We start from the raw sequence: 25,864 nt of genomic DNA on the forward strand, positions 1-25,864 counted from the left end.
AGACATGTAGCTCTCTTCTTTCTTTCTTTTTTATTTTTATTTTTTATCTCTACCTTCACACGTTGCAGCACGGTGGCACGGTGGTTAGCACTGTTGCCGCACAGCAAGAAGGTCCTGAGTTCAATTCCACCATCAGGCTGGGGTCTTTCTGTGTGGAGTTTGCATGTTCTCCCCGTGTTTGCGTGGGTTCTCTCCGGGTACTCCGGCTTCCTCCCACCGTCCAAAGATGCATGCAGCTTGTGGGGATAGGTTAATTGGATAATCCAAATTGCCACTAGGTGTGAATGTGTGAATGAATGTGAGTGTGAATGGTTGTCTGTCCCTGTGTGTTGGCCCTGCGACAGACTGGCGACCTGTCCAGTCTGACCTGACCTGTCTCGCCCTATGACAGCTGGGATAGGCTCCAGCACCCCCCGCGACCCTGAAAAGGATAAGCGGAAGAGAATGGATGGATGGAAAAAAATCCTGCGGCCCTGACGACCCTGATTAGGATAAGCGGAAGTGAATGGATGGATGACTGTAGTAATCAAGTGTACCACTAGGGGGTGCTAATAGCTTAATTTAAGAAACGCTGCATTGAAGAATGATAATAAAATGCTTTAAAAAAAGGTGTTCAACTCTTTGGAGAAACTGCAATAAAAAAAAAAGAAGACAGAACATACGTGAATCCTTCACATATTTTTTTTATTACAACCCCATAGTTAAATGCATTTATGGGGATTTTGAATTTTCTGTCATTACAAAAAACATTTTAAAACCACAAGAACATAACAGATGTTTTTGGTAGAGATAAAAACTGCAAAATTATGATTCTGATTAAAAACATTTTTGTTGTTGAATGAACAAAATGGACTCACGAAACTATAAAATTCATACTTATTTCTGTATATCTGTCTGGACAGGAAAGTCTAACTATGACAGTGTGTGCAAATTCATGTTAAAACTAATCTGACATGACCCATAATTAATGAAACAAAACTAATTTGAACTAGTAATTTATGGTGACATAGTTGCAGTAATTTACTGAAACGTGAATAAAAATGGAAATACAGTATAGCAACTTATCCATAATTTATTTTAGCCCTGCCACTTCTTCTTTGGTCCTCCACTTGTCCAGTGTCCTCATATTTTTTAAGGACACACTGCAAAAGATGCTAAGTTTAATTTCGTTGGTGCAAAAACTATTTTATGCCTGTAAAGCTTTGTTATCTTTGACATTTTTTGTAGATTCAACTAAAGGAAAGTGAACAAATTCCCTTTTATTGCAGCGAACTGCTAGTAAAAAAATTGGCTATATATACAATTTAAAAATAGCTTCTGTTATATGTATTCACAATAAAAGTTCATATTGTGTGGCTAAAATGGAGGCCCAGTGATGGTGCCTTTTATCCTTGAATGATTCATAGGTCAGTGTTACGTGGCTTAAGAAACAACAACAAAAACATTCATCTTTGTATGGTATAAGGACTGGACTGGAAATCGGAAAAAAAAAATGAAAAAGCAGCCAATGTCCACAGAAAAACTTTGAAAGGCTCTTTTTTTCATAATGGTTATTTTATGGGTTTTACACTGAGATGACAGCTGAGTAAATTTCGTTGTATCCGTTTTATTTTGCGTGCACAGACACTAAAGTGTTTATTAATGGTAATAGTAGTGGTAGTAGTAGTAGTCAGGGTCATTATAGTTTTGTAATTTCTAATTAGTCTTTATTTTTATTTCATTTGGACTTTTTGCTTTTAATTGAGGTCAGTTAGTTTTCATATTGGGTTCCCTTGTTTCAGTTCAGTTTTTATGTTTTGAAAATGTTTATTTTAGTTTCTATTACTTTCTCAAGTCTCCATTAGTTATTATTGTATATTGAGCACAGATAACAACAAAGTAACAAACACTTAGGCAAAGGATTTTTTTGATAAGTTTGCAAAATTGTTTCAGTTAGTTTTAATTTTAAATAATTTTAAATATTTTTTATTTATTTTTTTCTCAAAGGGCTAGTATTTATATTTATTTTATCTATCTAAAAAGTAATATTTTCACTCCTGGTTTTTAATTTACTTGTAGTTAGCTATATTGACCTTGGTAATAGTAGTAGTAGTAAGCCTGGGGAGCTATTGCTCCAGAACACTTTAAAAAATTACAATAAAATATTTTTTCTTGGCTCCTCGGATAGACTGGCGGCTGCTGCAATGTCCTCTGATAATAGGTAATTGAAAAATGACTGAATTCTTTCTTCGGTGGGATGAAGGTAGTTGCGACCCTTTCCACCCGTGTTGGAGGAGTAAAGCTGATAGTCCAGCCCAGCAAAGCAGAACACTGTGACATTATTAAGCCCATAAAGCCGCCTCTGTCAACGGCCCTCCTCCACTCACTGCAGTGTTGTCCCGCAGCCCGTAAACACGCTACCGTCTGCTGCGCTCTCATCTCCTTCCGTCCTACGTAACCCGCTAAGCCCCGCCCCCGGCCTGTCTCTCACGCACCAGTTACGTCTGACCGTAAAAAATAGAAACTTCCAAGATGGCCGAGTCCGTGGACTCCATGCATTTCGCAGCAAACAGCAAAACAAATTCCCCTAAACCCCTGATAGCTAAGCGACCGCCGGAGAGTCGTCCGCAGTCTTCCAGCGACATTTTCCCACCGCCCCCAAAGAAGGTCCGGGTGGAGGAGAAGGGCCTGAAGCACAGGAAACTGAACGGAGAGGTGTGCGCAGGGGAAAAACACAACGGGAAGCAGAGTTGTGGGAGCCCAGCGAAATGGAGTTTCGGCCCGGCCAAGGCGAGCCACTCCACCGCCGCCGCAGTGCCCGCCACCCCTGTCCGGAAAATATTCAAAATCAGCAACTTCCTCGCGTCGCCCCACAAAGTAAAAAAAGCGAAAGAGAAGCGACACAAGGAGAAGAGCAGCGAAGCGCAGCAGAGCCCGGGCGCTGCTGTGGAGAGAGTGAGCCCAGCTAGCTGCCATACAAAGCCCGAGAACGGCGACGTGAAAATGCTACAGAGAGGTAGGAGAGCCCAGCCGGGCTGCCCTGTTTGAACCGCGTTCACACACTTTATGGGCAAATTAAAACCCACCCGCGAAGCAGTACTGGTCATAAAAACACATTTTAGACATTATTACATAATTTACTGTAGCTCGGGCCCAGTGTTTATTGGGCCCAGATGGTGATATATAAACACACACGTGGAGCTGTTTGTCCGTCACTTATGTCTCCCAGCATGGATGCAGCAGCATTTCACCTCGCTGTCCTCTCTCGTTTCCCCTCCTCAGATGACCAGGTGAAGGAGAAAGACAGGGAGAAGAAGAAGGAAAAGAATAAAGAGTGGAAAAATCACAAACTGCCACCTGTCCACGAGATTGCCAGAGAAAACGGAGAAGTGGTTTCTCCGCAGAAAGGTAGTAATAAAATCCAGCATTGGGCAGGGGAGCTGAAAGTGAGAAACTACAGCACCGATTGTTTTTTGGGGGGATAATTTCAGGTTATTTCAAGCCCTTAAACATGTTTTGTATTTCAAATGTAAAAGCAGGTGGCTTCCATGTGACTAAATGCATTATTTTAGATATTATGCCAGAATTTTGGAAGTGTTTTCAGTTTTAAAAGGAAGTAAATGTCCTAAATGCAATGTAGAAACATGGAAATATAACACAGCAGAGCAAATGAACTCACCTTTGAAGAGTTGCCAAAAGATCAGCTGTTTCAAAGTAAACTTTACTCGTAATATCAGTTTAGCTAGAGATTACAGGCTGCAAAAGCTGCTTGTTATTTTAAACACGATCTTGTCTGTATGACAGAGTCTAAGGAGAAGCCCAAGGCTGGTTCTGAGGAAGACCTCCTTCTGAAGAAGCTCAAGAAGAAGAAGAAAAAGAAGCACAAAGATGGCGAGCGGACGAAGGAGAGGCAAGGCAGACCCAAAATGTACCACCGCTCGTGCCAGACTGTGTGTTCAGGGGTGTCCCTGGGTCTGCCGGAGTTGCTCAATCAGATTAACGTGAACAGCGACAGCAGCAGTCTCAACCACAGTGCCGCACAACACCACCAGGATGCTGCTGTTTCTGCGGCTACCTCCACCTCCATCTCCTCCATGGTCAGAGAGAGGCTCAGCTACAGCTCCCCGCTGCACTGCAGCCCGGCCCCGGGCACGGCTGGCCTGGAGTTCAGACGTCTGATTCACATCGAGCAGCAGGCCAACGGAGGTGCGTCTGTGGTGCACGCCTACAACGAGGAGCTGGCCTGCCTTTCTCCGGCAGAGATGCAGCGCTTCGCCGATGAATTTGTGACCCTGTCGTTCAGCGATGACGAGGCCCAGGCAGCGTGTTTCGTGATGGGAATCATCCACGGAGCTGCGTCCTACCTCCCAGACTTCCTGGACTACTTCTCCTACAAGTTCCCCAACGCACCGGTGAAAATGGAGGTGCTCGGGAAGAAGGACATAGAGACGACCACCATGGCCAACTTCCATTCTCAGGTGAGAATGAGTTTTGGTTTTTAATTTTAGTTTCTGTGCTGGAAAGCATGAAAAGGAGAGGATGCTCAAGTGTCTGCTTTGATACTGTAAAGTGTCACTTTGTAGTCTGGAGGCGTGAGCAGCTCAGACTCTAACAGTGACAGGCTGAAACACCACTTCAACAGTCTTTGTCCGCACTGTTACCGGGTAGAGCTTTTTGGGACTCGTGCTGTCAGAGGGTTTCTGTCTTCAAGTGGTCTCATTGAGCTGTGAGCGCGAATGGTGTGTGTCTTGAAAACCTCTTCAAGGGCATCTTCAGGTGGACTCACACCTTTAGTTCAGGTGCTTGAAGAGAACAGGAAAAAAAGGTTATAGCAGTGTTTCAGATACTTATATTTTTCCTGAGGTGTCAGGTAAACACAACTCTTAACTTTTGCTTTCTTCTGGCTGAATTTCAGCAGATCATAGGTCATGTTGTTATCAGTTTACTTAGCAGGTTTCCTTTTGGTTTTGTTCTAGATTCCTTTTTACTCAGATGATTCAAAATTGACAAGATGTAAACAGATCAGACATTTTTTTGCACAGCATTTGTTGTGAATCAGACACTTAAGCATTTTCTACAGTCAGTCAAAAAAAAAAGTTTCTTACAGGAAGTGTTTTCTTTTTAAATTATTAAACTTGTAAGCTGCATCACTTTGCATAAGAAGTGTCCACCTACCCATGGCCAGAATTTCATGGTAGCAACAACAAGATTGGATGGAAATATAAATGAGGACAGCTGAGCTTTTGCCTGGTGGATGTAGTCAATAGAAAGAAAATACTTCCTATAAGAAATAGCTCAAAACAGTGTTTGCTCAGGTAGGCGATTTCCATTTTGTTATATTCAAGGCAGATATCTCCAAATATATTTCCAAGCACTACAGACCAGAGCAAAAAAAATGTGTATGTGTGATTTTTGGCATGAATTGCTCCTTTAAAACATGGTCCATGCATTAGAATAAATTAACTCTTAATTTGAGTTTCAGGTGTCTGAAGAAGTGCCAGGACCTAACTTTTCATTTTATCAGTAATCGGTCTGCATCTGTTTTTACTGACAGTGTCTTAGTGAAGAAATCATGAGTTAAAGGACATCCAGCTCATATTCAGCCATCGGTTTAACATGCTCGCAGAATTTTGGCGAATCAATTTAGGTCAAGAAAAATAAAAATTATTCATGCCAGAGACCCCTCGCTGGGAAGAAAATTATTCCAAGGGCTCTCTCTCCTTCGCTCTCGCTTTCTCGATTGGACTGATATTCCAAGTGCTTTGTAATCAGATATTGCTTCTGCTTGTCTGGCATCATGACTTTAACATAAGGCAGATGGTGCATTTCATCCTGTTGCTAGACTCACTAAAACCAAACTTTGTGCAACTGTCAGCAGATTTTCCCGATTTATCTCCTTTGGGATTAATGTTGCTTTATGATATGGATCCTGGAACAGAGTTATCACACAGTATTGTGCAAAAATATTGAGCCAGCCCCCACTTCTTTGTATTTTGCTTTAAAGGAGCCAGATTTTCTTGTAATCTTTAAAGTGGTCTTCAGCAATAGTTCTCCATGGTTTCCAAAGGTCTTTTTAGTTGAATCAAATGAGAAATTTTCTCAAATTTTGAAATGTCAACGATAACACAGTTTGACAGGTGTAAAATTGTATTTTTGGAACAATGTGATTCCCAAAGCTGAAAACTTTGGAGAAACGCCTCTGAGGTATGCCAGACTTTTGGCTCATATGTATGGAGGAGGCGAGATGTACAAAACGAGTATCTACAGCCATCTATAATACATGGTGGAGGCTTTGTCATGGTGTTGGGGATCTTGTAAACATAGACCTATGAATGCAGAAAAGTACCTTGAGATTTTGATCCACTCTGCAATACCATCTGGAAAGCCTCTGATTGCCAAGGCTTCATTTTTCAGCATGACAGTGATCCAAAACTCTCTGACAGTGCAGAAAAAGCATACATGGGATAGCAAAACGCACACAACGAGTCATGGATTGGCCTCCCCAGAGTCCAGACCTCAATTGGAGCAGTTTGGGATTATCAGCAAACTCTGTTTTTGCCAGATATACTGTATTTCCATGCTTGTACGTGTTTTTAACAAATCGCTGCACCTGCGATGTAGCTTTATATTTTGACTTTATTTATATAATTATTCATTCATCCATTCATGTTTTCAATTCAGTTTATTTCAAGTTTATTTCCACTGTGGGTTCTCTCATCTCCGCTGAGCTTTTATTAGTTCAGTGCTAGTTTAGGCACGATGTAAAAAGTTCAGAAGGGTGCACAACACAAACACCACCAGCTGACTCGGGTGTGTTCATTCACAATGAACTCATCCGAAACTCTGGCTGATTGGGACCCACACCCAGTTTCACACCTTGGCTCAGGCGATTAGAGGATCATCAGGGGGTCCTTTTGACCCTCTGTGGGGGGATACTCCCACTAGGTTTATATCTGGGACTCGCCACCATTTGACCTTAGAACTGAAGAAGCTTCTCGGATGAGAGGTGAAACGTCTTCAAGTAACTTAAAGAAGTCCAGACGCTTTTCTTTGCAAGCTCCTTTGACTACGATGACCTGGATGACTGAGAACCTTCACAGACATAAGCTAAAAACTAGTTTTCAGACCCAAAGAACCAATCTAGTGACTGAAGAAAGCTAAATCATGTATTTAAGTTGACAGTTACGTGAAAATTGTATGCAGAAAAAAACTTTTTCACTCTAACGTGGGTTTTATTCATCAGAAATCAGTCAAAAAATCCTCAAACAAAGAAACCGAGTAAAAGAGGAGAGAATACATTGTTTATAATATTATGGCAAAAAAAGAAAGATTTTGTCTAAGATATATGTATGTGTCTGTAAGTGACATGTGCAACAATGTAGCCCACACAACAAATTACAACATGAAAGTTCACAGTAGAGTAAGAAAACACAGAGCAACTAATAAAAATGCAAGCATGCAACATTAAATATAACACACATCAGCGTAAAGTTAATGGTCACAGATCTGGTTCTTCTTTAGCCATCATTTAAGATGAGTTTAGACTTTCTGAATGTCTTAAATCTCTAAAGGATACATATTACTGACAGTAAATTGATACATGTTATATTACCTCAGTGGTGTCAGTTGTAAAACTGTGTTAAAACTGTGCAACAATGTATTGTGGGCACTTTTGTCCTCCTGCCTTTATTTTGGTATTGCAGTACTTTGTGAAATTAATAAAACAGAGAAAATTATAGCTTAAGAAATATTATAGAAATGAAATGCCTCTGGTTTCAGAACTTTGATAGCGTGATTAGAGAAAGATGTAAGTGGTTTGATAAGAGGCAGATGCCCGAGGCCAGGAGGTTATACAATATGGTGACGCCAATCTCTAAACCTGCTTACCAGCTCTTAACAGTGCTGCTCAGATTTAATTTAATTGTTTTTTATGCATTTGTCCATCGTTGTTAAACCAAAATGATTCCATTATGTTTGTTACTGGAAACACAAAGAAACTGTTTGTAAGCAGTGTACCTCCTGGTCCAAGCAATTTGTTAGTTTGGCTGCAGAAATGCAAATAAAACTGAAGTGTCAGCATGTGTTTGTAATCCATTACCTGTGTTACACACATTAATGTCATTAATATAGAAGCTAATTTGTCCTTGTGCAATACCTGCTTTAGTGTCTCAAGATGTAGGTTTAAGCCCCACTTTGAGCAGTAATAATTAAACCAGGTCACACACAGATCACCTTCAAATGCTTTAAGATCTTGAATGATACTGTTTCTTACTATTTTACTACTCTCCCTTTTAGCCATAACAATTATTTAATTAGATTATTATCCTCTGAATGTGTCAGTAATTGTTGAGCTGCTACCTCTGTGGAAATTAGAAATGAAAATTGGAAATGAGAAGCTGTTTTCTCCCCCTGATTTGAAAACAGGAATAATGAGAGCTCTTTTCTAGTGAACTGTGTAGGTGATTTTTTTTTTCTTACATACGATTTAAAAATGCTTTCAGCTGACTATAATAGAATAGGAAGCCTTTATTGTCGTTGTATTCATGGCACAGTGAGATGGTGAAGCCCCCCTGAGTAAAGTGAGCGATGTACTCGCGGCCGTGTCGCTGTCAGACATGTCGGAGTTTCTCCAGACACTAAGCTCACATGTGGGAGTAATGGATTGTAGTATTGCACGTGTTTTATTGCACGGCTTGACTTGAGAGTGCTTTGTGTCACAGACCGAGTAGACATGGGTCTACAGTTCACACTTTAGGAATCCCTGTTTTTAGATCACGGTTTATGATGTGACTTATTCTGGGCTCAAATCATTTTACATAGTTAACAAAGTGAAAAATGCATAAAAAATCTTTTAATAAAAGAAAAATGGGATACAGATTCTTGAAGGTTTTAGTGGACATGGTTTTGGCTGGTGAGAACATGTTTTAGGGGAACATTTGGTCTGTTTAGCTATTACACGTTCCCTCATTGCAAATCTTTGCACATTATGCTGAACTTTTTTTTTAAACATTTAACACATTTCATTTCATTTCATTTATTTATTCATTTTCAGGCACAACAAATACCTATATTGAACATAAAATACACAAAACAAAAAACAAAACTTGCCTGAAAAAGGAGTGGGACGAAGAAAACTTATTAAATCCCACCCCTATACTCACTCATCAACAAAAAAAAACAAACTTCCCGCAGCTACGCCCATCATTGCATACAGACCCATCAACAGCCCCGGGCAGATACAAGCATCTAAGCGGCAGCTCGCAACCAACAATTAGAGCCTTCATAACTGAATACAGAATATATAAATTATAAATTGCATTACCACAGGTAACAGGCAGTAATAACTACAAGTAACAGACACACATACATATACATACATATATATCTACACACACAAGTACATATATGTACATACATACGCACACTTTATTTTTTATTTTGGAATCCATACCAGCAATGGTAAGAGGACAGACATTACAGAGCACACTAAAACCCATCATTGAGTATACTGTGACCAGACCAACTGTTTGTAGAGAAATTTAAATCTATGAATATTTTTGCATTGTTTCAATTGTAAACTCAGACTGTTCCAGATTTTCACACCACATACAGATACACAAAAGCCTTTACGGGTTGTTCGAGTTCTGGGTAATTTGAATTCTCCAAAGCCTCTCACATTATAAACCTTTTCTCGAATTTCAAATCTAGTTTGTAAATTTGCCGGTAAAAGTTTAGTAAAAGCTTTATAAAAAATTATGGATGTATTGTAATTAACCAGATCCTGGAATTTAAGTAACTTTGCCTGAAGAAAGAATTTGTGAGTATGTTCTAGATAACCAGCCTTGTGAATAATACGCAGTGCTCGTTTCTGTACTGTGACTAATGGATTAGTTGTATTTTTATATGTATTTCCCCACACTTCCACACAATATGTAAGATATGGAAGAACCAGGGTACAGTACAGAGTACGAAGTGCATCTTTATCAAGGAATTGTTTCACTTTGTTCAAAACTGCGAGGCTTCTGGAAATTTTGGTTTTTATGTGTCTGACGTGGGGTTTCCATGAAATTTTGTTATCAATTATAACTCCCAAAAATTTGTTTTCACTCACATTATCAATTGGTACACCTTCAATGATAATTGGTAATTCTATATTATATTTTAAATTACCAAAAAACATTGCTTTAGTTTTATTTATATTTAATGATAATTTATTTATGTCCATCCATTTTTTTATTAATTTTAGCTCCCTGTTTACAGTCATTACAAGATCAGTATAATCATCGCTACTGAAAAATATGTTGGTGTCATCTGCGAACAGTATGAGTTTAAGTACTTGAGAAACATCAAAAATATCATTTATGTATACATTGAAAAGTTTTGGTCCCAACACTGACCCTTGGGGAACACCACATGTAATACCAAGTTTCTCTGAATGGTAATGCCCTATGCTAACATATTGTTCCCGACCTGTTAGGTAACTTTTTAACCAGTTACCAGCTTTCCCTCGAATACCATATCTTTCCAATTTATCCAGTAAAATTGAGTGATTGATTGTGTCAAAGGCCTTTTTGAGGTCAACAAAAATACCAACTGCATATTTATTTTTATCCAGTGTATCAGTAATTTCTTCTACTGCCTCAATTATCGCCATTGAAGTGGTTCTTTGCGTTCTGAAACCATACTGACCAACATTTATTATTTGATGTTTTTCAAGGAATTTTTCTAATCTTGAATTAAAAAGTTTTTCTAGAATTTTTGAGAATGGAGGCAGTAGAGAAATAGGCCTATAATTGGTAAAACTGTGTTTGTCATTACTTTTATATAGTGGTATTACTTTCGCAATTTTCATTTTTTTTTTGGAAAACAACCGGACTGAAATGATAAATTACAGATATATGTTAAGGGACTAGCAATATTCAGAATAACCTGTTTAACTACAGACATATTTATGTCATGATAATCCATTGAAGACTTACTTTTACATTTTAATGTGATATTTATTACTTCTTGCTCATTTGTAGCTGAGAGGAACAGTGAAAAGGGATTTGATTTTATATTACTGATATTTTCATTTTTATGACACGGGATGTCCGCTGCTAGTTCAAGGCCAACATTTATGAAGAATTTATTGAACCCATCGACAATATTACTCATGTTGTGATTTTCACCATTTGCATCAGTAAAATATTCAGGATATGATGTTCCAGAAGATCCTTGTTTAATTAAGTTGTTTAACACATCCCAAGTTCCTTTTATATTGTTTTTATTTTCATATAATCTTCTTCTATAATAAAGTTGTTTGCTCGTTCTTATAATATCAGTCAATTTATTTCTATATGCTTTATATCTTTGTTCCACTTCTTTTGTTTTTACTTTGATAAACTGTTTATACAGATTGTTTTTCTTTTTGCAAGCATTAATAATTCCTTTTGTGAGCCAAGGACTTTTTATCTTTTTTTTCTTTGTCATGTGTTCGTTTACAGGACAATGTTTATTGTACCACATAGTAAAAATATCTAGAAAATTATCATAAGCCTTGTCCACATCTGACTCTTCATACACCGAACTCCAATCTTGTTGTGCTAAATCGAAATTGAAGGCATGAATTGCTTCTTCATTTATTGTTCGCTTTGCTATCATGATCTTGGTATCTATTTTTTTTAAATCACAGTCACACAAAGTAAAAACTGGTAAGTGGTCAGTTATATCACAGACAAGCAGACCACTATTAATTTGGAAATCCATGACATTAGTAAAAATGTTGTCAATAATAGTGGCGCTATGTGAAGTTATTCTGCTTGGCTTTGTTATTGTTGGATATAGTGATAAGCTGTACATCGTGTCAGTAAAATCATCAATGGCTTTTAACCTTGTTGGATTTAGCAAATCAATGTTAAAATCACCACAGATAAATAGTAATTTTTGGTTCACCGAAGCAAACGTTTTTTCTATCCATTCATTAAAAGTGTCAATACTTGAACTGGGTGTCCGATATATGCAACTTATTATAACATTTCTCTTTTTTTCATTCATAATCTCAATAGTCAAACATTCCAAAATTCCATCAATAGCCATAGACATAGTTGTTACAACATTATATTTTATAGAGTTATGAACATATATAGCAACCCCGCCGCCCGCCTTATTTAATCTATTCATGTATTTTAAATCATATCCATTCAAACAAAAATCTATTCCTTTATCGACATTGAACCAAGTTTCAGTGATGGCTATAACACTAAAGGGGCGAGAAAATTGTTGCAAATAGTCCTTAATGAAATCAAAATTAGAGTACATACTTCTGCTGTTAAAGTGAATTAATGAGAGCTTCCCGTCTAGGTTAATTTCTTTTTCATATTGTTCCTGAGTGAAATAATTACAATTTTTAACAAAAGAAGAGAGAAAGTTACTTTCAGAATCTATTTCTGGATCTATTATATTATGCTCCTTATATTCACAATCTAGATCAATTACTTTCTGTTGAAGAACTAATTTCAACGTGTCCATGTCATTTCCTGGTGTAGTTGATACATTGGTGTCAGTTATACTTGTCCAGATCCTCCATGTTCCTCACTATCAGTACTTTTGCCTCTTCTGGTGTCCCGTTTAGCTTAATGAAAATCTTACAGTTTGTTACCCATGTATGTTGTATTTTACCGTTCTTCTTCAGTTGCCTTGCCTTCCTCGCGATGTCTGCGTTTTTTCGTGTCAGATGCTCATTAATGAAAACGTCCGTGCCTTTCAGTTTGCGTCCTTGTTTCAGCAGTGCGACCTTGTTCTTCCGATTGACAAATCTCATAATGATGGCCGGCAGTCTGTCACTCCTCCTGGGCAGTGAGTGACATGCTTCTATGTGCTCCAGGTCCATCTCTATCCCCTTGCTTTGGAGGAAGGACGCCACCTGTTGCTCTACCGAGCGGGTCTCCTCGTCGCTGGGCTCCCCGACGTTCCCGGCCACCGCGCGCGCATACGAGCGCGGCTTGATTTTAATACCGCTGATGACCACGTCGTTCGTACGGGTGTACTGCTCCAGCTCATCCACCCGCCGCTCGAGATCCATGATCCGTCTGTCCTTCTCGGCATTTTGGAGGCGTAGCTGTTTTACCTCCTCCAGAAGCCCCAGAAGCAGCTCCTGCTGTGCCCTGACTGCGGCCACGTCTCCGCACAGCGCTCCGAGGGAGGTTTTAATGTCCTCAACCTCCTCTGGTGTTGGGCCTTTCTTGGGTGGCATACTGAAGCGAGAGCACGAGGCAGCCACCACGAGGGACCCGGAAGCGGAATTTCTGATGATGGCGCCTGGCTAGGCCTGCTGGCTGATGGTGGAGCCTGGCTGTGGCCTGCTGGCTGATGGTGGAGCCTGGCTGGGTCTGCTGGATGTGGCCTGCTGGCTGATGGTGGAGCCTGGCTGTGGCCTACTGTAAATGAATAAAAACTCAAATCGTCTAACTCCTGTTGCCTCGGTTATCACATCTCCGCTTTGTGGTGTGATGCATGGAGATGTACTTCTATAATATGCTGTTTTATGCATTTCCATTTATTTTCTGTGGTTGGTAAGACAACAGCAGAGGAGAGATGACAGGAAATGGGTGAAAAGTCCTTTGCTGGTTACAAGCTAGGGTCATTTAGTTAATGGGTTGCGCCTCGACATTGAAACCGCAGGGCTGCGTTAATTGATTGTAATTTCTAACGCTGTTATTCAGCCCTTGCAGGATGTTTAACTGTCTTCCCCTTTGTGTAAACACCGTTTTTCCTGGTTAATAGCCATTTGGTGGTTAACTACACCTGTATGCAAGATTAGGTCCTGTGGAGTTAAAGACGTTGAATCTGTTTTATTATTTGACAGAAATCTATGCAGTGTCCTGCCATTTCTAACTGTCTGATAAGCAGAATGACTTTTATGGTTCAGTGAATAATATTCCAATTAACAAAATAACTTTAAATAATTAATTTATCACCATGCAGCTGATTTTCCTTCAGCTCTGGGTAAAAACTTTCTATGCATAACATAGACACATGCATTGCTGATCTTCTGGGATTTTCCAACAAAACCGTCTTTAGGGCTTAGAGGATTCTTGGCACATTTTGGTCTCCTTAGTAGTAACTAAGCATTTTTTTTAAAATTCCACAGCTTACCTGAGTATTGTTACTGACAATATCCAAGCCTTTATGACCACAGTGTACCCATCTGATGCCTGAACATTACAATGGATTCACTGTACTCAAATAGCCTCCATGGATCTTAATCCAGCAGAGCACCTTTGGGAAATGCAGCCAATAAACCTGCAACAGCTGTGTGATGCTATCTTATCAATATGGACCAAAATCTGATGAACGTTTCCAGCCCCTTGTTCCAAAACCTAAAGCAGTTCTGAAGCCAAAATGAGGTCCAATCTGGTGCTAGTGAGGTGTACCTATTAAAGTGGCCAATGAGTGCATTTTTAGTGTCCTTAAGTATTACAGGAGTTATCAATAATAATGAAATACAGCAGGAAAATAAATCCACTAACAAAGAATAGCATCAAATGCAGAAAAAAAGATTGTTTGTTCCAAAAATCATGTAGAGAAAACCCAGAAAGTGCCGACTTTGTTGTGACAGAACAAATTACATTTTGGTTAAAAAAAGCCCCCCTACAATAGAAAATTAGTGCTATCGCTGTTTGGCTGTCTCAAAGAACAGAACTTAAACTCTTTGTGTGAAATGTGTGTTGGGAGATTACCTGTACTATCTCTGTGTAATGTATTTATCATATAAACATCATCTGTTTATGGTCTGTTGACATATTCTGACATATGTTTACTAAATAAACAAATCTTCTGCTCTAAAATTTCCACCAAGATGAATCCAGTTGGATCTTTTGTTAATGCAATGTGTTATCATTAAAACCTTATCACTACAAACCCTTAATGATTAGTTAGGGGTTAAAATTAGAAGTACTTGCAGTACATTACGATGCAGGAAGGAAACAAACAGCCTTGTGGCAGATTGTGACAAATGATAAAACTTTATGAAGTGCTGTACGTCATCATGTCTGCTCCATTGCATTTTGTGTTACAGATTTTTTAAGTCTTCAGTCTGTCAGACTGTTTGTCCTCTTAATACTGTTTGTCTTCTTAATGAGGGCTTTATTAAGGGCAGGTGAAGTGGAAGGGTTCCTCCATTTATGTTATGAATGCATAGACTGTGTTAACCTCAGCTGCTAGATGAACATGCCTATAAAAGGTGTATATAATGTTTTAAAAGTAGGGCTGCCACTATTAGTCGACTAGTCACGATTACGTCGACTATCAAAATCGTCGACGACTGATTTAATAGTCGACGCGTCGTTTGAAGCTTTGTAAGATCCCAAAAGACGCAGGAATAAGTAGTAGGTTTTAAGAGTGTAATAACAGACTGAAACAGAAGATGGCAGCACTGCATGTACAAGGATGCCAGCTGCCGTTAAACCCCGAAGAAGAAGAAGCGGTGTCCTGTATCGTAGCTGTGTCCAAATTCAGGAACCGCATCCTCCTGTGCCCGCATTTGTAGGCCAATTACGTTACAGCGACACGACGAAGACTCCGACAAATGAGCCCTTCGTTTCCCCAAATTTGAAGGATGGGTCGGATGTATACTTCGTGGCCCAACCTATCCCAGAATTCATAGCGCGGCCCTGCTCAGTTTCCAACAATGGCGGCAGCTAGTTGGTTTTAATATTACTCTTATTATTCTTTCTGGGTCACAAAATAAACGTTTAACATATTTTCAGACGAGTATGTAGCTGTGTAAACCTCAAATATCGGCTCAATTTATCAAGACACCGCATATTTTCAAAAGCGCTCCGACGTTTTCGGAGACGTCTGTTACCCACTAGCTCGATAGCTAGCCGGGGGCAATGCTCACTGCAGCCGGTGGGCAAATCGTTTTCAAACCACCGCAGTCTTTCGCTACTCAGGTTAAACATATGGAAGTCACTTAGATAAGTTAAAAATGTTATTGTTTGGCTTTTATCAGTATTTTATTTGTTCCTGAGTAAATCGGTTTGGCTGAGATTAAAGTTATAGTTTTTACACAGCTGAATAACGTCAAGCAGACAGCTGATTATCAGAAGTGTGAGATGCTCGAGAATATACTCCGGTGTCCTGTTATATTTTAGATAGCAAGGAGCAGACGGCTGAGTTTATTAAACTTCACCGAACAATCTGCAAATTTCATTAAAATGTAATAAACTATCATCTTGTCTTTATTTTTAGTTAGCACATATCTTAAACACTTAAAGCTGTAAACTAATGATAGTTATATAAGAGCAGATGCTGCTGGTGCAATAAGCGGTACGTTTTATGTCCAATGGATGATGATCTGATTAGTCGACTAATTGCAAAAATAATCGGTGACTAGTCGACTATCAAAATAATCGTTTGTGGCAGCCCTACTTAAAAGCATCTTGTGCAGCAGTAAAACAGCGTGTCAGGTTAACATTTAGATTTATTATTACCTGCTGAGTCTAATCTGTGTCCTCTGCGGCGCCTCCTGCAGGTGAAGCGGACATATTCCCAGGGAACATACCGAGCTGGGGCCATGCGGCAGGTCAGTCTGGTCGGAGCTGTGGATGAAGAGGTCGGAGACTACTTTCCCGAGTTCATCAGCATGTTAGAGAAGTCTCCTTTCCTGGAGGTTTGTTTGCTTGCATCTGTATTTCTGCACAGCACTGGAGTCAGTGGCGTGTCAACATCTGTTTAACTTCTGCCTGTGAAGTGCTGCAAGGTGTTATGTAACCCGACGTTTCTCGTCCTGTGTTTGTGCAGCGGACCCTGCCCTGGGGAAATTTCTCCAGTCTGCGGCTGCAAAGCCCCACAGAGAGTGACGACGGCCCCATCATGTGGGTCAGACCTGGAGAACAGATGATACCTCTGGCAGACATGCCAAAATCACCTTTCAAAAGGAAAAGGTGTGTTCGCCCTGTCTTTAAAGCAGCTGCATTTATCTTTTAGGGGTACCTGCACATCTCGAATTTGTTGTGACTCTTGTAAATAAATGTATTTCAGGTCCACCAATGAGATAAAGAACCTGCAGTACCTTCCTAGAACCAGTGAGCCCAGAGAGATGCTGTTTGAGGACCGGACGAGAGCTCACGCTGACCACATCGGTCAGGGCTTTGAGAGGCAAACTACTGCAGCTGTCGGTGTGCTGAAGGCTGTGCGCTGTGGAGAGGAGTGAGTTCAAAGTGACATCTTCTTATGTTTTTAAGCTTATCACTTAAACATCTGTATAAGAACAGCTGTGTATTATATATTAGACTAACAGAGATGGTTACAAATTTTATGAAGGTAAAACGGCAGCAGTCAAGACAGGCAATGTAAAATACTGACATTTACAGTCAAGGTCAGCTTATTATTTGTGTGCTGTTAATTCCAAATATCATGATATTATATAATAATATGTCTACAGTAGCTTTTGCGTCTTTTTCTTTGCTGATTAGAGATTGATCACAAACGTTGTGTGTATTCTTTACAGCAGCGACACTGCTGCGCGGATCACCAAAGACGTTGTGTGTTTCCACGCAGGAGATTTTCCAGATGTGGTTATGAGGCTGCAGCTGGATCTCCACGAACCCCCACTCTCTCAGGTGGGCCGGCGTTTTTAACAGTGTCTAGGGGTACATGCCAGATATAAATAAATATTTTTTTGTCTCTCAGATCACGTCTTCTTTAAAAAGTGTGCAAATATAAATTTTAAAATGATAAAAAATAATAATTAATAGATTGCCTATATTTGCAGCCCATATCTTTCAACACACTGTATAGTAGGGGTGCAACGATACACGAAATTCACGGTTCGGTTCGATACTTTGGTGTCACGGTTCAATATTTTTTTCGATACAAAAAAAATGTTCATGCCTTTTGAATTTGTCATTTATTAAAATTATAAATATATATTTTAACTCAAAAGTACAGTTTTTAAATTTAACCCTAACCCTTGTGTAGGGCTGGGCGATATGACCCAAAATTCGTATCTCGATATTTTTTACCTAGACGGCGATATAAGATATATATCTCGATTTTTTTTTATTTTTTTTTTAAAAGCCATAAAGTAGGAACAAAAAGAGAGTTCTTAGTCAAAGCTGTGTCCCAGATGTCACACAGGCACTTTTATTAACATAGAGCATAGATGTACATAAAATTTACTCAAAAATAAATTATGAGCATTTATTAAATAATAATGCTCCATAAATAAAAGAAAACAATGTTGTTTTTGTGCATAAAAAAAAGCTCACAATTGTGGAGTCAAAATGTAAACTAAAAGACGCTGAGCATAGTAACAAAGACAGATTTCACAGCTGCTCTGTTCCCAACTTCTACTGTGTGACTGACAGCTTTGAGTTTGAAATCCTCTTCGTAACCACATCTCTTAACAGGTGCCATTTATGGTCCTTATACACACACAATACGGTAATATTACGTTGAAGCACAGTACGTATCTGACAAGCCATCAAGCGGTGCAGCTCCGTAGCTTACCAAAGTCGTACTAAAACATTTTTTGACAGATTGCTGAGCGCTGTGTACCACATAAAATCGGTTCATGGCCATCAAGCACAACCAGAATTCATACATAAGGCGCGCTGTCAACTTTTGAGAAAATGCAAGGATTTTAGGCTGTGCAGCGCCTCTGGGCTGCATGGAGTTAGCGTGGTTAGCTAGCTAACACGTTGACGGCGTCCAGCCCCACGCACGGGTCGATGCGCAGTAACTCGTTAACGGAGATTTGCCGTGTTCATCTTGTCGCTTCCTGCAGGTAAAGCGATGGGGGAGGAGGGGGAGTTGTGTTCAGTGAAGGAGGGGCGAGGCCGAGTAACGTAAAGACAAAAGTGGACTAAAGAGAGGCAAACCTGCGGCTCCACAAGTATAGTTATGACGTAACATAGACTATATCGATATAAAGGATATTGTCACATCTTATATCTCGTATAAAAATATATCGATATTTTTTTAAAAACTCGATATATCGCCCAGCTCTACCCTTGTGCGTGTTTTTTATTTTGACAGCGAATGCGCACCTGTGGACCACTTATGTGCAGCCCTGGTTATTATTTAGCTCGTCATATTGCAGCCACATGAAACTATAAAGCTTCACTTTCTTTTTGCCTTATAGTCTGATTTGTCATAACTTCTCCGTTTTGTGGTAAGCTTTTCTTTGGCTGTCACTTCTTCACCCTGACCTGTCTTATTTGGCTCAGCAGAACTGAAATATAAATCCTGCTGCTTTTACACACGCACTTACATAACGGTCAGCAATTCTCTGCGCGATCAACCTCTCACATGTTTAAGCTGCGGGAGATTTCACTCGTCATGTTTGCGTAGTAAGCTAACGATTAATAAGACGATGTCAGAGGAATTGGTGCGCAAATTATCATCACTCACCAATCAGTGCTGTCCGAGCGATTGCAAAGTGAAAGCAAAAAAACAAGCGCAAATTCAAACGCGATTTCAATATGTCACATATTGACAGTGGCTCACCGATGCCAATGACATAATTACCCAGCTACATTTCCGAAAGAATGCAAAAACATTGACATATATTTTTCCTACAATAGCCCGACGGGCAGGACAGAGATAGATTTTGGTAGCCCGACTGGAAAAATCGCTAGCCCCTGGACGTCGGGCTAGCGATATTGCGAGCCCTGTATCTGATTGAGGAATCATGCATCTTTGGAAAAGAGAGTTTATTACAGAGAAATGTCTCTTTCCAAAATAAAAGCTATACTATCCGCTTCTTCTGGGCTATATTCTCAGCAGCATATTAAACATATCAGGTCCCCATAAGGAGACTCATGTGCTAACGGCTGTCTAAATGACTCGGGTAAAGTTTGTAGCATGCATGCTTGTTGTTTTTGTACTAGGATGATGTAAATGTGCAGTCATATTTGTTATGTTCCCACTAGTGCTTTCAGGTTAATCTCGTTGAAATGACATTAACGCCACAACATGGCAAATCTCCGTTAACGAGCTACCCCTGATTGCCCCGTGCATGGGGCTAGACGGCCAACACGTTAACGAGCTAACTGCGCTAACACACTAGTTCCCACCCATGTAATTGAGCATTGCGTGGCACATCCAACATACTGTTTTACTTTAGTCCATGACGCGCTTACCTTCAGGGTTATACATCACATGAAAACCAAAATAATTCCAAACGCCAGATCTGAATGAGGGTGGGGGAGGTTCAATTTGCCATGTTGCAAGGAGAGCTTAACTTCTGTCTCACTAGCTTGCCCTGCGCTCTTCCTTCTGACTATGCTGTCTGTGTTGAGCGCTCAGTGGATCTGCGCTCGACAGTGTAGCCTAGGCGGAGTAGTCGAACGCAGATTCACTGAGCGCTCAACACAGACAGCATCGTCAGAAGGAAAGTTGATGAAATAAATTACAAATTTTGTATTGTTCGATACATATGCGTACCGAACCGAAAGCACTGTATCGAACGGTTCAATATCGATACGAATATCGTTGCACCCCTACTGTATAGCTCATAAAATCAGCAGCAGTAATTTAAAAGGTCGTATAAATACAGAGTGCACCACCTGTTCTGCACTGAACAGCAGCCAGACTTGGTTGTTGGGCTATAAAACACATATGCTGGCTTTTTGGAATATCCCCAATTTTTCCCTCCCCGGGGCAAATGTAGATGTTTTAATTTGCTATTTCAGTGGTCTTCCTCTGGGAGAATTTAACTCCATAAATGATTAACCTGTAAAACACAATTCAGATCTTGCACTAATGGACACTGAGCATCAATAAGTCTCACTCACAGCGGAGGGGAAACAGTTCATAGCTCTCTGTTGGCTTTTTATTGTGTGACGGTGCCTCTTTGTCAGCTGTCTGCTAAAAAACCCCCACTGAAAATGACAAAAAGCTTTCTGTCAGATGGGATGCATTACTCAAAATTATAGAACCTAAAACTAGGCTTTTACAGGGAGTGCAGAATTATTAGGCAAGTTGTATTTTTGAGGAATAATTTTATTATTGAACAACAACCATGTTCTCAATGAACCCAAAAAACTCATTAATATCCAAGCTGAATGTTTGTGGAAGTAGTTTTTAGTTTTAGCTATTTTAGGGGGATATCTGTGTGTGCAGGTGACTATTACTGTGCATAATTATTAGGCAACTTAACAAAAAACAAATATATACCCATTTCAATTATTTATTTTTACCAGTGAAACCAATATAACATCTCCACATTCACAAATATACATTTCTGACATTCAAAAACAAATCAGCGACCAATATAGCCACCTTTCTTTGCAAGGACACTCAAAAGCCTGCCATCCATGGATTCTGTCAGTGTTTTGATCTGTTCACCATCAACATTGCGTGCAGCAGCAACCACAGCCTCCCAGACACTGTTCAGAGAGGTGTACTGTTTTCCCTCCTTGTAAATCTCACATTTGATGATGGACCACAGGTTCTCAATGGGGTTCAGATCAGGTGAACAAGGAGGCCATGTCATTAGTTTTTCTTCTTTTATACCCTTTCTTGCCAGCCACGCTGTGGAGTACTTGGACGCGTGTGATGGAGCATTGTCCTGCATGAAAATCATGTTTTTCTTGAAGGATGCAGACTTCTTCCTGTACCACTGCTTGAAGAAGGTGTCTTCCAGAAACTGGCAGTAGGACTGGGAGTTGAGCTTGACTCCATCCTCAACCCGAAAAGGCCCCACAAGCTCATCTTTGATGATACCAGCCCAAACCAGTACTCCTCCTCCACCTTGCTGGCGTCTGAGTCGGACTGGAGCTCTCTGCCCTTTACCAATCCAGCCACGGGCCCATCCATCTGGCCCATCAAGACTCACTCTCATTTCATCAGTCCATAAAACCTTAGAAAAACCAGTCTTGACGTTTCAGCTTGTGTGTCTTGTTCAGTGGTGGTCGTCTTTCAGCCTTTCTTACCTTGGCCATGTCTCTGAGTATTGCACACCTTGTGCTTTTGGGCACTCCAGTGATGTTGCAGCTCTGAAATATGGCCAAACTGGTGGCAAGTGGCATCTTGGAAGCTGCACGCTTGACTTTTCTCAGTTCATGGGCAGTTATTTTGCGCCTTGGTTTTTCCACACGCTTCTTGCGACCCTGTTGACTATTTTGAATGAAACGCTTGATTGTTCGATGATCACGCTTCAGAAGCTTTGCAATTTTGAGACTGCTGCATCCCTCTGCAAGATATCTCACTATTTTTGACTTTTCAGAGCCTGTCAAGTCCTTCTTTTGACCCATTTTGCCAAAGGAAAGGACGTTGCCTAATAATTATGCACACCTGATATAGGGTGTTGATGTCATTAGACCACACCCCTTCTCATTACAGAGATGCACATCACCTAATATGCTTAATTGGTAGCAGGCTTTCGAGCCTATACAGCTTGGAGTAAGACAACATGCATGAAGAGGATGATGTGGACAAAATACTCATTTTCCTAATAATTCTGCACTCCCTGTATAAGCTGCCAAACTTAAAAAACAAAAGTGTGGAGGCGACTAAAGTGGATACTGCTGATAAGACACTCACTATGCCCATGAGTGTCACTCTAAAGCTAAAAATTAACTTAAATTAACAGAAAACTAACACTCACAGGGTGCTAAACTTAGCTCTGGAATCTTAAATATTGAGCTGCTGGCAGGTATTTTGTTGGCGTTACAGCCTTCAGTTGCACCTTGTGGAGTCTAATGTTTTCCTCTTCTGCATATGACGTGTCGGCTCTGGCAATTGGCAGATGAAAGGCAGGGTGTTGCTCTTCTCTCCACCTTTAACTGTTTGGCAACTACACCAAAAATTGTATCAGTGATCATTCACCCAAATAAGTTCATAGCAAGTTTTTTAGTGAGAAGCTCTCATGATTTGCTTCAGTTGACCAAATTAACAGCAAAACAAATCAATGAGTTTGCTTCATTTTTAGATAACAAGTTATTCCAAAATTCCGGTTCCTGAAAATGGGATATGTGAGGTGGGACTAACTCACCTCACCCCTGTGCACACCAACAGAACTGTTCGTGAATATATTTGCACACTCTGGTTGTTGAGACCATATTTAAAACCCTAACATTTCATTTGTAAGTGAAAATTGAAGAGTGTGTTTCTAATCATGCTGTTTCTCCTGGTTGTGTTAAAAGCAAATGTATTCTAATATATTTGTTATGACAGCATTAAAAACTGTTGGGGGTTTTCTCAAAAAACTTTCAGAAAGAGTGCCTAATGCTGCTTTAAGTGTAAGAAAACACAGATCTGCTATCACCGCAGGCATGTTTTCACTCTCTGAGGGGTTGTTGAATATCATGTGCTCCTGTCCTTGCCTCTACAGTGTGTGCAGTGGATCGATGACGCCAAGCTGAACCAGCTCAGGAGGGAGGGGATCCGATACGCCCGTATCCAACTCTACCACAATGACATCTACTTCATCCCCAGAGGAGTTGTCCACCAATTCAAGACAGTGTCTGCTGTCTGTAGTCTGGCCTGGCATATCCGACTTAAACAGTATCACCAACATGAAGAGAAGGAGGAGGAGGAGGTTAAGGAAGAGGAGACATGTTCACCAAGACAAGTAACATGTTATATTAAAAAAGAGGAGGAAGAGGAGGAGGTAGAAGCGACGGAGTGTGACCTTGCTGTAAAGGCAGTGACGAAGCTGGAGGATGAGGAGGACACGGGGAAATGGGAGGGGGCACCCCCAGACACTCCGACACAGATTTTCAATGAGGAAGAGCGAGAGAACAGAGCTGACATGAAGGAGTTGTCAGCGGCACTGTCACTACCTTTGGTCAAGAAAGAAAGAGATGAATCTGCACTCAGTCCCACACTAATTGAACCTCAGGCCGAGGAAGATGTAAAAGAGGAAGGCAAAGGAGCTGCAGACACCTGTCAGACACTGCAGATGGACCACGAGGAGGGCAACAGAGCGGATAGTGCCCCTTCAAAGCCATCACAGCAGATTAGGAAGGAAAGTGATGTGGAAGAAGAGCGGCAGCACAAAACATCAGGACAGGGCCTGAAAGAGAAAAGTAAAGAGAGTATTCTGAGCACTTATAACGCACCCCAAATCAAAAAGGACAAAGATAAAGGCAGAAGAGAGAAGGATGAAAAGGAGAGGGTGAAAGAGAAGGAGAGGAAGGAAAAGGACAGGAGTAAAGAGAAGGAAAAGGATAAAAAAGACAGGGGGAAAGACAGAGAGCGAGAGAAGGACCGGGTGAGAGAGCAAGAGAAAGTTAAGACTGAGGGAGGACGAGAGGGTTGCACAACAACGCAGATACTGCCGCAGATGAAGAAAAAAGAGGAAGAGGAACGGACGAGAGAGGGCGGTAAAACCGCCCCAACCAACCCGTCAGCTCAGAGAGACGAGAAGTGGGCCAAGGAGTGGGACTCAAAAACGCAACCCCATGTCAAGAGAGAGAAGGAGCATGACAAGGACCGGGCAAGCACGCCTGCTGCGGCTCACCCACGGCCAGACAGAGAGGAGGCTCGAGACTCCTGCACGCATAAACACAAGTCTTCCCATGGGAAGAAGGAGAAGAGTGGCCACAGGGAGGGCAAAGACGGCAGCGCGCTGGGAAAATGGGGGAGAGAAGACGGAAAAACTCACAAACCTGCGAACGTTCAGGTTAAGAAAGAAGTAAAGAAGGACAGAGATGTCAGCAGCAAAGAAGAGAAGAAGAAACCTGCTTCTGGTCCTGCCCAACTAGAACACAAACAACCACGGACACTGGTCACCTTTGACCTTTTTAAACCCATGGAGGCCCATCAAACTTTGGCTCTTTCCTTCACGGACAGTAGACCCAAGAGCCACCATCACAGTGACTCTCGAGGCTCCTCGTCTAAGCCTGCATCTGACAGTCGGACTGTTGCGCTCTGTAAAGGACCAAAAGTAAAGGACTCGGTGCCGGGTAAGCCCGGGTCAGCGCTACAGGATACAGCGCCACAGCAGCACTTATTAAAACAGCCCCTGAAAACACACACCCCCCAAACACAGAAAGACTTCTTAATATGAATGTCTAGATGTCTAGTCTGCTTTTCTTTTCCTTTTTTCTTTTTACTGTACAATTTGCGCCAAGGCTTTGGTAAAATATTTCAAAGTGCATCCTTACTTCAGATACCACAAAAGTGAGCGAAAGCTGCTTTGACATTGCCAGACCTCCTGTGACGCAGTGAAACGAGGGTGCGCTCTGCAGGTATTTTAACAAGGTCTAAGAATGTAAGCTAAGTAGCTCACTTCACGTTTGTTAGCAGATGTACGTAGGCTTTATATAAAATGTTATGTGACCCCGTGTGTCAGTGCCTGTGCACTACTTAGCTTCGCTCTTAAAGCACCTATTTTAGGTACTGGTCTCGCCAGTCTGAAAACAACCATCCGTACTCCCCTGCTGTAAGAACGACCTTTGTTCAGTGTTTGAGACATCAAGGAGATCCCTGTGATCTCTCTCAAATCATCTGTTTATCGTTGCTCATGCCGATTTGGAGGTTTGTTATTTTTAAACCTTCATATCAGAGCAAGTAGTTGTTTTCAGACTGGACTGTTGGACTCACACAGGGCTGTAAATGATACTGTATGTACCAAAACTGTACAGTATAGATGTTATTAGCACCAATGTGAGAAAATGTATACAGAAATTGCATATATTTTTTGTAAGACAGGTTTTATTTTCCATAGAACTTATTTATATCATTTACTGTCTGTTTTTATTTGAAACCGATGTATGTGAAAATTCTGTTGTAAATACATTTTATTTCCTAAGAATTGGTAGTGTGATTTATACTCTGATCAGAACCTCTCAATAAATGGTTCAAAATGTTGACTTGGTCAGCGTTAAAAGTCTCGCCTGTGTTTTGTATCAATGAGGTCACAGTCATTTGCCTTTCTGGCTGCTGGGTC

At 40.7% G+C, this 25,864-nt stretch overlaps 1 protein-coding gene across 1 annotated transcript; it reads left to right on the forward strand.

Annotated features, from left to right (window-relative positions):
* The first annotated feature begins 2,409 nt into the window (after positions 1–2,409).
* On the forward strand, positions 2,410–25,787 carry LOC101478970 (lysine-specific demethylase RSBN1L). Its single transcript, XM_014407914.4, has 8 exons — positions 2,410–2,995; positions 3,262–3,387; positions 3,784–4,457; positions 16,496–16,633; positions 16,765–16,907; positions 17,005–17,172; positions 17,474–17,585; positions 23,303–25,787. The coding sequence occupies exons 1-8, from the start codon at positions 2,512–2,514 to the stop codon at positions 24,980–24,982; spliced, it is 3,525 nt and encodes a 1,174-aa protein (XP_014263400.2). The 5' UTR covers positions 2,410–2,511; the 3' UTR covers positions 24,983–25,787.
* The last annotated feature ends 77 nt before the right edge of the window (positions 25,788–25,864 follow it).

Source organism: Maylandia zebra, linkage group LG7 (genome assembly GCF_041146795.1).
Source record: "Maylandia zebra isolate NMK-2024a linkage group LG7, Mzebra_GT3a, whole genome shotgun sequence".
Lineage (NCBI taxonomy): Eukaryota > Metazoa > Chordata > Actinopteri > Cichliformes > Cichlidae > Maylandia > Maylandia zebra.

Excerpts from the sequence above, each read along its gene's own strand:
- LOC101478970 (XM_014407914.4), top strand. The coding sequence starts at position 2,512 with ATGGCCGAGTCCGTGGACTCCATGCATTTCGCAGCAAACAGCAAAACA. Across the intron at positions 17,173-17,473 it reads GCTGTGCGCTGTGGAGAGGA|CAGCGACACTGCTGCGCGGA; the intron begins GTGAGTTCAAAG and ends TATTCTTTACAG. Across the intron at positions 17,586-23,302 it reads ACGAACCCCCACTCTCTCAG|TGTGTGCAGTGGATCGATGA; the intron begins GTGGGCCGGCGT and ends TTGCCTCTACAG.